This window comes from Bubalus kerabau, chromosome 16 (genome assembly GCF_029407905.1).
Source record: "Bubalus kerabau isolate K-KA32 ecotype Philippines breed swamp buffalo chromosome 16, PCC_UOA_SB_1v2, whole genome shotgun sequence".
NCBI classification, from domain to species: Eukaryota; Metazoa; Chordata; class Mammalia; order Artiodactyla; family Bovidae; genus Bubalus; species Bubalus kerabau.
In genome coordinates this window covers 19,753,537-19,766,873 of record NC_073639.1, presented here as the reverse complement: position 1 = coordinate 19,766,873, position 13,337 = coordinate 19,753,537, and the positions used below count along the sequence as shown (strand labels likewise).

General features: G+C 38.8%; 1 protein-coding gene and 1 pseudogene across 9 annotated transcripts in view; one reads left to right on the top strand and one right to left on the bottom strand.

Moving 5' to 3' along the window:
• The window catches only part of INPP4B (inositol polyphosphate-4-phosphatase type II B), an 855,034-nt gene that overhangs the window by 130,221 nt on the left and 711,476 nt on the right, over positions 1-13,337 (bottom strand). For all 9 annotated transcript variants that reach the window (XM_055550389.1, XM_055550387.1, XM_055550386.1 and 6 more), the window contains one exon: positions 9,735-9,938. In XM_055550389.1, coding sequence (XP_055406364.1) covers positions 9,735-9,938 — 204 coding nt within the window. The remainder of the gene's footprint in view (positions 1-9,734; positions 9,939-13,337) is intronic.
• Positions 2,232-3,441, top strand: LOC129630016 (glutathione S-transferase A4-like; annotated as a pseudogene).

Here is a 13,337-nt window from a genome sequence, read left to right as displayed (position 1 = left end):
TCATCCTCTGTCGTCCCCTTCTCCTCCTGCCCCCAATCCCTCCCAGCATCAGACTCTTTTCCAATGAGTCAACTCTTTGCATGAGATGGCCAAAGTACTGGAGTTTCAGCTTCAGCATCATTCCCTCCAAAGAAATCCCAGGGCTGATTTCTTTCAGAATGGACTGGTTGGATCTCATCAGAAAAATGTAAATCTTACTCCAAAATTCAAGCCTTGAGAATTTTGAGTTGCAGAGAAACCACATTTTTTTCAGGTTGTATAGAGACTTTATTTCAAAAAGGCCTGAAATAAATATTACTGTGAATTTGTGCTATTATTTCTATATGCTATGAAATTACCAAACACTTAATATGGATTAATGCAAACCATCTATTGTGCTTATGTGACATAAATGCATTTTGCCATAATAAAGCATAGTAAGTGTTCTCCTAGCTTAAGAATGGAAACTAATATTAAATTTGATTTACATTTATGACACAAAGAAGGGAAATTAATTGGCTAATCTGGATGCCGAAATGTTTCCTGATATAGAAAAGTAGTTCAACTAAAAAATGAGTTAGGGATATGGCTAAATAATAATGTTTTCTTAGTCTCACATTTTGCTGGAATGGATCAGAATCTAAAAGATCAGAAGTTTATCTTTATTCTTTAACAATTATTGAAGGAGGGTAGGCAGATTTAGCCCCAAACCCATCAGTGTTAAATCACAATTTTCTAGAGAACAGTATAATTACTGGAAGCCACAAAAACTGGGTCAATTTAATACTTTGGTAGGATGACATGCTTTAATATTTTGGACAAACTAATCTTGGAATCCCAGCTGTTGGCAGCATCTGCTGTAGAGATGTAGAGAAAGAAAAGCAATATGTCATCTTTACCAGCTAAAACATGGAGAATGCTAGATTAGTCTATTTCTTTGCACAGATTGTCACAAAAATCCCCATATTCCTGCAGGGTTTAATTGTTTACTAACTTTTCAAGAAAATAAACCTTTAAAGCTCTTAATTATTTAATAAGTAAAATTCAGCAAATAATAGACTTTTTTTGGCCAGTAATCATTTTAGTTTCAATCTCTTCCTTATTGACTAGATAATTATTATCTAGATTCATATGTCATTAATTTTTCCAACAAACAAGTTGAACAGAGAAAGGACATTCTCACATTGATTGAGTTAGTAGAGATTCTCTCTCCTGACCTCCAAAAGAAAGGTTTTTTACATGCATTAGCTCACTAGAACTCGAGCAATTTACTAACATGAACTTACTTTCCAAATATTTATTATGAAAAACTAAATGCAGTTGTTCAAGTTAGGTAATTGTTAAAACTACAGTTGCTGCCAGAAACTAAATAAATCAGATTTTTAAAAAATAGAGCTATTATAATCTTATATACAAGCCTAAATTAACCTATACGATCAGAGTGTTTTTGTATGCTATCACAGAAACCCAATTAAATTAATTGTTTAAAACATTAAATCATTTCAGGAAGTTGACTAGACTTGTAATCAGTGCCGAAACTTTTCTAACACCTAATTAACCAAGAAAAGTGCTACACAAAATTATGTTTCCAATTCATTTAATAGTACAGTCTCTAAAGGCATTTCCAATTAGCTACATTTTCACTGGATTTACTCAACTTTTCAAACTGAGATAAAGATCTGAAAATAATGTTAAGTGGTTATAACTTCAGTGATTTTTTTTAAAACATAAAAGATTCCCATATTTTATTTCTTTTTTTTTTACATATATATGCACCTATTCTTTTTCAAATTATTTTCCCATTTAGACAAAGAGATCTTTCTAATAGAAAGTGGTCTCCAAGGAACATCAGTAACAAGTTTGATTGTTATATAACATTTTATTGAAGTTCCTTGGCCGGCCCTCACAAGGTCTGGAATTTCTAATTTTTCTCAAATGTTGCTAGTAACCAACTTCAGCCACTTTCTTTGGTATCTATTTGAAACTTCCACCACTCTGCTCAGCCTGTCCTCTCTGCCCTCTTCTGCACATGATCCTGCTTTAATGATAAAAGAAGACATCCAGGTTAATGTCTGAAATATAAAAATAATTTGTACAACTCAATAGAAAAGAGCAAAGCAAATAATTAAAAAACAAGCAGATGAACTGAACAAATATTTTTCCAAAGAAGACATGAAAAGGTGCTAAACATCACTAATCATCAGGGAAAAGTAAATCTAAGCCACGATGAAAGACACTCCACACATTCTAGAATGGGTATCGTCAAAAAGAAAATAGATAACAAGCAGTGGAGAGGATGCAGAGAAGAAGGGAACCTGTATGCACTGTTGGTAGGAATGTAAATTGGTACAGCCACTATGGAAATCAGTATGGAGGCTCCTCCATAAAATAGAACCACCATATGATGGTTCCACTTCTGGAAATATATTCGAAGGAAACAGAATCTCTATTGCAAAGAGATACCTGCACCACCATGTTCATTGCAGTATTATTTATAATAGTTAAGATATGGAAACACCCTAAGTGTCCATCAACAAATGCATGAATTAAGAAAATGTGATATACATACATACATACAAGCATACACACACACACACACACACACTAACCTCCCCTCCCCGCCCCCCCACACATATGTATATACTTCAGCCACAAAAAAGGAAGTAGGAAGACAGCTCGCTGGGTGCCTTTGTGCAGTTCTGGTCACTCCGAGTGGAGCCAGAAAACCTGAAAGGCCATGATGGCTATGAACCCAAGCTCTACTATCCAAACAGACAAGGCCAGATGGAATCTGGGTTTAAATTGCTGTTGGAGTCAAGTCTGATGAAGAATTTTTAGAAGCAAAACAACAGTTGCAGAAGTTGCAAGATGGTAGCCATCTGCTGTCCTAACAAGCACCAATGGTTGAAACCGATTGGAGCTGGTGCAGACCCGGAGCATCCTCCACTACAGGGCAGACAAGCACCATCTCTTTGGCAAAGATCTCAAGGAGAGAACCCTGGTTGACATGCACGTAGAGGGGACCCTGGATCTTCTGGAACTGCTTATCAAGTGTATCCGTACCTCAAACCAGATGATCAGCAAAAGAAAGTGGTTAACATAGCCCAGAAGCTATACTTAGATACTTTCCTGGGTTTGAAAAGGTTTTACGAAATCATGGACAAAGGTTTCTTGTTGGCAATCAGCTGAGCCTTGCAGACATAATTCTACTCCAGATCATTTTGGCTCTAGAAGAAAAAACATCTTAATATTCTGTCTGCCTTCCCTCACCGCCAGGAGTACATGGTGAAAATAAGCAAAATCCCTGCAATTAATAAATTCCTTGAACCTGGCAGTGAGAAGCAGCCTCTGCCAGATGACATGAATGTGAAAACCATGTACAGCATCTTCATGCCACAGGGCAGCAGCGGAACTGTACATGAGCGCTGCCCCCAGAGACTGCTGTGTCCACAGCTGTCTTAACCAAAGCCAGGCTGCCACGATCCCGCTCTGTCACGGTGCTGTGCATATTGTTCCCAAGTTGGGTTTTCATATCCTGATATCTCTTCCAGAAACTCTAACCTTTTTTTCTCCAGTGAGTGATTGTTACGGGACCTCTTCTGAAGACCTTTGTGGCGAGGCTGGCATTTAGGTTAGAGCTGTTCTGTCTACTCATTTCCTAGCAATGAGGATGGGTAGGATCTCATGTTGTCCCCCGAGCTTTGTCCTCTCCTTGTCCCATTCTCAGCGCCCTCCAGTCTCTTCCTATTTTTAGTGTCTAATCACAGTGGAGTTCACTGGATAGTAACTCTCCTCTGAGCTAAAATAGATCCGTGGTAGTGATGAATGCCTTTGATAGTCACCAAAATAAAGGATTTACTAATTTTAAAAAAAAAGGAAGGAAATTCTGCCATTTGCACCAACATAGATGGGTCTTGAGGGCATTATGCTAAGAGAAATCAATCACATAATGGGAATACAAATATTGTATAACTCACTTATATTGAGAATCTTAAAAAAAAAAAAAACAGATTCATGGAAGCAGAGAGTAGATTGGTGATTGCCAGAAGTGAGGAGCGGAAGACAAAAAGGGTGAAGGTGATTAAAAGGTACAAACTTCTAGTTATGAGAAAAGTTAAGTCCTGGGGATATAATATACAATACGGTGACTGTAGTTGACAAAACAGAACTGTATGTTTGAAAGTTGCTAAGAGAATGGGTCTCAAAATTTTCATCCTAAGAAAAGAAAATCATAGTCCTGTAAAGTGATAGACATTAATTTCTTGTCATTATATATATGCAAAAACTCACTTTGCTGCATACCTTACACGAACACAGTGTTATATGTCAGTTATAGCTCAATAAACCTGGAGAAAACTATTTCAAATAAAGAACAAAGAAGCCATCCAGCCCCACCCACCCTCAAAAAAGTAAAATCCATTTTTACACCCTCCTGGCATTCTCAGCCCAGCAGCACACTTCTGCCCAGAACTTGTCCCCCACATGCCTACTGGAATTGATTATTTTCTCTTCGTTGTAAGGGCCTTGTTCTATGAGTCACTGCCTCTCAGCCTTAAATGCTTTTTGGAGCAATAAACATAGTCAATTGTACAACCTTTAAAACAAAACAAGTAAAAAACTAATAAACACAGACACACATCCCAATTACCAGTGTCAGCTAATATGCTCTTGTCTGAAAGGTCACCTCATCCTCCTTTGCATACTGTTATCTTCTTGCTTGCTAAGCTTGCCAAGTCACTTCAGTCGTGTCTGACTCTGTGCGACCCCATAGATGGCAGCCCACCAGGCTCCCCCGTCCCTGGGATTCTCCAGGCAAGAACATTGCAGCGGGCTGCCATTTCCTTCTCCAATGCATGAAAGTGAAAAGTGAAAGTGAAGTCGCTCAGTTGTGTCCAGACTCTTAGCGATCCCATGGACTGCAGCCTACCAGGCTCCTCTATCCATGGGATTTTCCAGGCAAGAGTACTGGAGTGGGGTGCCACTGCCTTCTACTCATATTAAATTCTAAGGAAATACTTCTGGAAATCCCACTGTGACCATCAGTGTCTCACTTCATTCTATGTATAATCCTAAGTTGCACAATCACTGACACGGTATCTCTAGAGCCCTGAATAGGCTGTGGAACCCTTGCATCTGTAGGCAGCTCATCTCTGTGTCCCCAGCACCTGGCACAGTAACCCAGGCAGAACAAGTGCTTTGTAACACCCACCATACCGAACGCTTCACCATTGACCTCAACTCACCTTTTTCTCCCGCTGTCTTCCTTTTTTCCCCATCATAAGTTTATTTAAAATACTGAGCTGAAATCTCTTTAGCAAAGCCTAATTTCTTCCACTTGTCTTTCTACATCCTCGTCACAACATTTTTTGACTATTTATTAACATATTTTCATCTACCACTAGAATCTGAGCTCTAGGATCTAACAATCTAGCATGATTTATCTTGCCATTTGGAGTATCTGAGATATAGAAGGTCTCAAAATGTATCAAAAGAAATGGGAATAAGGAAGGAGGGAATGTGAGGGATGACTTGAGCAGAAGGAGGAGGGAGAGGTACGGGAGGGAGTTTGCATAACACAAGGTGAAAATTACGAAAACAAAAGATACACAGTTCCAACAATCTCCCTTGATTTAATATAAAAGTGGTAATTCTTTGTCAAAAAGTTAACAGTTAAGTCGCTCAGTCTCACGTTTTGAGACCCCATGGACTGCAGCATGCCAGGCTTCCCTGTCCATCACCAACTGCTGGAGCTTACTCAAACTCATGTCCATCGAGTCGGCGATACCATTCAACCATCTCATCCTCTGTCTTCCACTTCTCCTGCCTTCAATCTTTCCCAGCATCAGGGTCTTTTCCAATGAGTCAGTGCTTCGCATCAGGTCCCCAAAGCACTGGTGCTTCAGCTTCAGCATTAGTCTTTCCAATGAATATTCAGGACTGACTTCCTTTAGGACTGATTGGTTGGATCTCCTTGCAGTCAAAGGGACTCTCGAGTCTTCTCCAACACCACAGTTTAAAAGCATCAGTTCTTTGGCTCTCAGCTTTCTTTATGGTCCAACTTTCATATCCAAACATGACTACTGGAAAAACCATAGCTTTGACTATGGGGACCTTTGTCAACAAAGTAATGTCTCTGCTTTTTAATATGCTGTCTAGGTTGGTCATAGCTTTTCTTCCAAGGAGAAAGTGTCTTAATTTCATGGCTGTAGTCACCATCTGAAGTGATAAAGTCTGTCACTGTTTCCATTGTTTCTCCATCTATTTGACATGAAGTGATGGGACCAGATGCCATGATCTTACTTTTCTGAATGTTGAGTTTTAAGCGAGCTTTTTCACGCTCCTCTTTCATTTTCATCAAGAAGCACTTTAGTTCCTTTTCACTTTCTGCCTTTAGGGTGGCATCATCTGCATATCTGAGGTTATTGATAGTTCTCTCGGCAATCTTTATTCCAGATTGTGCTTCATCCAATCCGGCGTTTTGCATGATATACTCTGCATAGAAGTTAAATAAGCAGGGTGACAATATCGGCTTTGATGGACTCCTTTCCCAATATGGAACCAGTCCATTGTCCCATGTCCAGTTCTACCTGTTGCTTCTTGGCCTGCATACAGATTTCTCAGGAAGCAGGTCAGGTGGTCTGGTATTCCCATCTCTTGTAGAATTTTCCACAGTTTATTGTGACCCACACAGTCATAGGCCTTGGCATAGTCAATAAAGCAGAAGTAGATATTTTTCTGAAATTCTCTTACTTTTTCTATGATCCAACGGATGTTGGCAATTTGATCTGCGGTTCCTTTGCCCATTCTAAATCCAGCTTGAACATTTGGGAAGTTCTCAGTTCACAGATTGTTGAAGTCTAGCTTGGAGAATTTTGAACATTACTTTGCTAGCGTGTGAGATGAGTGCAATTGTGTGTTAGTTTGAACATTCTTTAGTATTGGAATGAAGACTGACCTTTTCCAGTCCTGTGGCCACTGCTGAGTTTTCCAAATTTCCTGGCATATTGAATGCAACACTTTCACAGCATCATCTTTTAGGATTTGAAATAGCTCAACTGGAATTCCATCACTTCCAGTAGCTTTGTTTGTAGTGATGCTTTCTAAGGCCCACTTGACTTCATACTCCAGAATGTCTGGAGTTAACAGTAAGTTTACTTCATGAAATACAAGTTCTATTTTATATCTACTCAAACTCTTTCAAAGTCACAATCCGAATTTATTTATTGCTGTGTAGCATGTGGGATCTCAGTTCCCTGACCAGGGACTGAATCCATGTCCCCTGCATTGCGAGTAAAGAGTCTTCACCACTGGACCACCAGAGAAGTCCCACAATCCAAATTTATGATCTACCCCATTTCCTCACTTATCTCAAGGACTATTATTGATCCTCATACTGAGGATCATATATAACTTATACATCTAAAAAAAGATAACACACAGCAATAACAGTAAAGTAATACAATTCATGTGCCTGGGCCTTTGCAGGACATGGGGCATTATCACACAGGCAAATCGTCTATCTCTGGACCACACGAAGAGCTATGCAGAACAGATGCTGTTATTTTTACTTTACAGTGGAGAAAACTGAACTTCAGAGAGGTTATGAGGTATGGATGTCTCGGAGCAGTAAGTAAATTGAAGTAGAAGGTGAAGGTAAAAAGAAGAAATATTAGATTTTCTCTTTTGAAAATGATTCACTGGGAGAAATGCAATCTTAATCAGTGACAACAAATACTTATTCAGCATTTACCTCTTGGAGCCCAGCTCTGTCTTTCCTGTGATAGTAATTTCATCAAAAGAAAGAGCAGGTATCACTTCATAGCCCTGCAGACAGCAATTTTTCGAGTGACCTGAGCCTTACAAATAATTTATTCCCTGAACACTTATAAATTTAGAGTGGCAGGAAAATACAGTTAGCATACAACAGCATTTTCTTGGTTAAGAATGTGATATAGTAAGGAGTCTCTGTGTGTGTGTGTGTGGTATGCATATACTTCAAAAAGTTCTTAGATAATGGAATATATATTGATTCAGGAGAAACACACTGCTCCCTCTCACGCAGAGAGAGAAACCTTGGTTTTCTCCTGTTTTATTCTGCCCACCTAGGGTTCCTATTACCATGTTGACTTATTTGGTTTATTTGCCTTTGTGTGGGCTTGCATGCTAAGTTGCTTCAGTTGTGTCTGACTCTTTGTGACCCTATGAACCATAGCACAGCAGAATCCACTGTCCAAGGGATTCTCCCAGGCAAGAATACTGGAGTGGGTTGCCACACCCTCCTCCAGAGCATCTTCACGATTCAGGGGTCAAACCCGCATCTTTTACGACTCCTGCATTGACCAGCACTTTCTTTACCACTAGAGCCACTTGGGAAACCTTTATTTGCCTTTACTAGTTATTTTTTCAGATGCTTTTATGTGGCCCTTCTTTTGCCAATTTTAGAGCCACCTGAAGCAACATCTTTTAAATAACAAACCCAATAAACAAAAGAACTTAACAGATCCCCATATCCACTGCCATTTAAATGTTAACGTTTTTTAAGTATGCCCAAGACTAACACACTGGACTGCACCAATGAAAATACTTGTTGCATCCAAGTCGTGGATTATTGATGATTACTGACTCTTTTTCTAAAAACAATTTTAATGGTTTATATCTCCTTAATAAATAAAGAAAATATTACAGTCTTGCAATCGTGGCATCCTTGCTTTGGAGAGCGTCAGTTCCTAGGTAGGTTGATAAGAAGTCACGGGTTCTTGAGGAGGAGAAAGGGTCCAGAGCCCTCAAGAAGGAGAAAGGGGTCTGGGACTCTCAAGGAGAAAAGGACAAACTTCTACATTGCTTTGTCAATATAACAATGTATCTTGCTCGAGGACATGTTTCTCCTTAACAAGAACCTTCTGACTAATCCTGTCATCTTAAAATGTATAATATGGAAGTGGGTCTAGTAAGATCTTTCTATTGTTCGTTCTAATCTTGCTAATTTAAGATATATCTATTGTGGGAGTGGGTCTGAAAAAAGTATATAAGGCCTTGATAAGACTAGCTAGGGGACCATTCTCTGCCCCCCTTGTGATGTCTGATGTCTATGTCAGAAGCTTTCACTGTCCCTTTTCTCACTTTAATAAAACTCTGCTACACAAAAGTTCTTGAGTGATCAAGCCTGGTCCTTGGTCCTGAAGCTAAATCTTCTTCTTTGGAGATCAGGAATCTGACATGGTTCTCTGTAAGCTATCTCTTTGATGACATTTATTGGAGATAATTATTATTTGACTACATTATATGTACATTAACATATCTAATGTAGAGGTTCAGTGGTAAAGAATCTGCTTGCCAATGCAGAAGATGTGGATTCAATTCCTTGGTTGGGAAGATCCCCTGGAGAAGGAAATGGCAACCCACTCCAGTCCCTTGGACAGAGGAGCCTGGTGGGCTACAGTCCATGGGGTCACAAAGAGTTGGACACAACTTAGCAACTAAACAACAACAGACAACATATGTAATATATAAATTTCCACATCAAATAAATGTGGTTGGATTAAAACTTTCATTTATAATTTGACCCCAAGGAAAAAAAAAAAACACGACCTATTTACCCACAATCTGTATTATGACTGCTTTCCAACATGTTTTGATGAAAAGGAGAGATTTCTTGACACTTCTGCTCTGTTTTACAGTACTAAATGCTAAGGCTTTAGTCCTTTGAGTTATAGCATTGGGGAGGCAAGCTAAGTTAAAAAAAATAAAAGACTTACCCACTCCTCCTCATCGTAGTCTGAATGATGTGGAATGGAGTCCTGCCGTCTCACCGGCAGGGGTGGGTCCTGGGAAATGCTCTCCTCTGTGTCACTCTTAGGAGAGGGTGGTTTCTTCAGGACACCCCCAGGCCTGGCAGTGTAAAGTGCTAGAAGGGCACTCCTGACCAGCTGATCCTTGAAGGCATGTACAAAAAGCTCTGTCTGGAAAGAAATTGACAAGGATTAGAAACGCCATGGTAGGTACCTCAGCAGAGAGCTACGGAAAGGTCAATGGCAGATTTGTTGACACTTAAGCGGTGTGGATGGTGGAAAAAGTGCAGGCAACAGAGAGAGAAAATGATTCATACCAATCAATGGAAAATAGTTTGTTTTCCGGCTGCTGACAAGGCCTTGAGTTCTAAAGGTAATGCTGAGGTTCTATATGTACTATTAGCACCATCTGTCTCCTCTCTTTTTTTCTCTTTTTTTCCAAATCCTGTCTTTAGAGATGTATTTCACTGGGGATTATCATTTGAACACCATCTACCCGCTGTGTCTTTCAGGTAATTTCCAAATATGCCTTTAAACAAAGTGTTATCAGACTATGTTTATTTTGTATTTTAAACAGAGTTAAAGGCTGAAGAATGACATATCCTTGCCAAAAAAAAAAAAGACAAAACAGAGGCAGGAGACCTTCATTCTTTTAGCATCATGGACAGATTTCGAAAGTAGAGATGACCCAGGCGGTCTTCCTCATGAAAACACTTGGCTTTGATTTCCTATTATTACCCTCTAAACTGTCTCCTCCACCAAACGGTTTCAGTAGTGTTCAATGTTAACGAGGTTACCGTGAAATTTGCCATGGTAGATTTTACAAGAGGGTGGTAAATACCTAGTAAGTACTTACTGTAATGACGCCTTCCCAACAATAAAGAACTTTACAGCTGTACTTTGCATTTTCCTGATGAAATGTTTAATGGCTTCACCCTGTTATATACTGGAGGCTGTAGTCATTGATTTTCTGTATTATAGTGCACTTCATATGCAAGCGGCCTAACAATCTGCTCAGAGTAGAGGAATAACACCAGCACTGACTTACACTGTTAACATACTTATACTCTGTAACCTGTTGGGAAGGGGGCCTTTAACCCATAGCGTTATTTTGAAGAACACATCATTTACTGAGATGATCTTGGCTAAAACGTTGTCTTCACCAATGCTATAACTCAAGGTAATCATTTATTGGTGCTCTCTAAATCAATCCTAATGTAAATCAACTCTGAATATTCATTGGAATGATTGATGCTGAAGCTGAACCTCCAAATCTCTGGCCACCTGATGCGAAGAGCTGACTCACTGGAAAAGACCCTGATGCTGGGAAAGATGGAAAATGGCAGGATGAGAAGGGGGTGACAGAGAATCAGATGGTTGGATGGCATCATCGACTCTATGGACATGAATCTGAGCAAACTCCGGAAGATGGGGAAGGACAGGGAAGCCTGGTGTGCTGCAGTCCATGGGGTCACAGAGTTGGCCTCGACTGAGTGGCCGAATAACAACAACTCAATAGGTGGTCTACAGTGTCATGCCCAATCATTGTTACTAAATTGTCTCTCAATTTCCCTGTTGTGTCAGCAATTACAGAAAACCAGTTAAACCATGTGCACCTAATAAAACTGAGTCATATCTGTATAGCTACATCTTTGCAACAGACTGTGAAATTCTAGAGCTAGAAGGGACTTTGAGTAGACTTCTTCACTAACAAGATAAAAAACTAAGAAAAAAAGCATGGTGACTTGTCCTAGGGCCGACTATTGATTGGAAGCACAAATGAAACAGAGCCACAGTTTTCTAACAAATTCAGGTATCTTTCCCCCTTATTCCACACCACCCACCATGATGATCAGCCTAGATTCTTCCGTCCGTTTTCCTCTTCTCTAACCCCAGCTCGCCAAGTGTCCCAAACATCCACCAGCTCTCAGTTAGTTGTGTCCACAATTAAGGATGTAACTTTCTTCCCTGAGAAATTTTAGTGGATGGTTTTCAACACTCGTTTAATCTACTAGTCATGTTGGAAGCACTATGAAGGTTAAGTAGACAAGAAATATGATTAAAAAAGGATAATATTTTAAGAATAAGGAGATGGAAGATATTTTATAACAAATAAGTTTTCTTATTTTTAAAAATAAAAAGGCAGTTTCTTGTTTTTTTAGTTTTTTTTACTAAAAAGAATTGATGAAAAAGTTGGCTACACAAGTACCAATCAGTATAGTTGTAGCAAAATGGGAAACATGCTGTTTACATAATTTTTCAGAGAGCGTGGATGTCTCTGTCAATGTGAATTTAAATATTAAAAATGTGAATGTACTTCCACTTAGCTTAACTATTTCTCTCCTGATAGTTTCAATAAATTCTTTTGATTTATTTTTAGAGCAAAACAGCTTGACTTCTTTGACTTCTGCTACTATAGCTCTCGTCTCCATAATGCTCGCTAATTACTATGTAGCTGCATACTATTCACACCCAATGAAGTTTCCTATGGTTCTTGTAATCACCACTATTTCTTCTCATGGTAGCACACACAGAGTTTCTCAATTTATTCAAATCTCATTTGGGTTGATTTAGCACCAGTGACATGGGAGATAATATATAGATTCTTGCAGTTTTAAAAACCTAGAATTTTTTTTTGAGGGGGGCAGGGGTAGCTGAATATAATGTTCAAAATCTTAAACACAATAAAAACTGATCTTCTACTTTGTGTCTATGCTGAAACACGTATCTGACTCCCTTGGAAACTCTCTGGATCCCCCAGATCCTGAGCATAGAATCAAATTTTGTTACACAATAGCAAAAATATTACACTGCAGTTTCCATGTGACCTGGAAAAATCTTAATTTTCTTGACCAGTGTTACTTGCTACATGTGGACCAATATAGACCCAGATGTTTTACCATGAAAATAAATCAGTTTGAAGAGATTAATAGAGTCACTCAATCCTATCATATCTGTACTGCATTATCTCAGTTGCTGTCCTTGAGATAATACCAGTGAAGTCAAACATTGAGGAAGGAAGCAATCATGTCTCGCTGAGCTGCCTATTGACTCAGAGTTCTGAAAGCCATTTTCCTTTTCTTACTTAGCTCCCACTACAATAAATGAAAGAAGAAAGGCTGTCTAAATATTATTGTAAGGGTGGGCAAAATAATTCATTTAAAATATTAGCATAAGAATATAGTAAAAAAGCATAAACTCTGAGCCAAAGGCAGATCTATTTCATTTGTTCTATATTTAAAAAAAAAGAGAAAGAAAAGAAAATGTTTTCTTGCCTTTCTGCCATTTTCCCGATTCATATGCTCATACAAGTATCCTTCAAAGTAACACACAGAATTATCTGCGAGTACAAAACTACTAAAAATTACTTCTCTTGGGGATACATTTTCTACCTTCCTGAATATTGATGCAGGATGAATACTTAGAATATATTAATTTAAACCCTCTCTTTTAAACTAGAGAACTCAACAAATTAAGCAAAGTCCCATTCTTTTTAGAATCTCCTTATAGTCACTGAAAAACTCCAAGGCCATGCCTAATCTCATTGGCAATACAAAATACCATAAACAA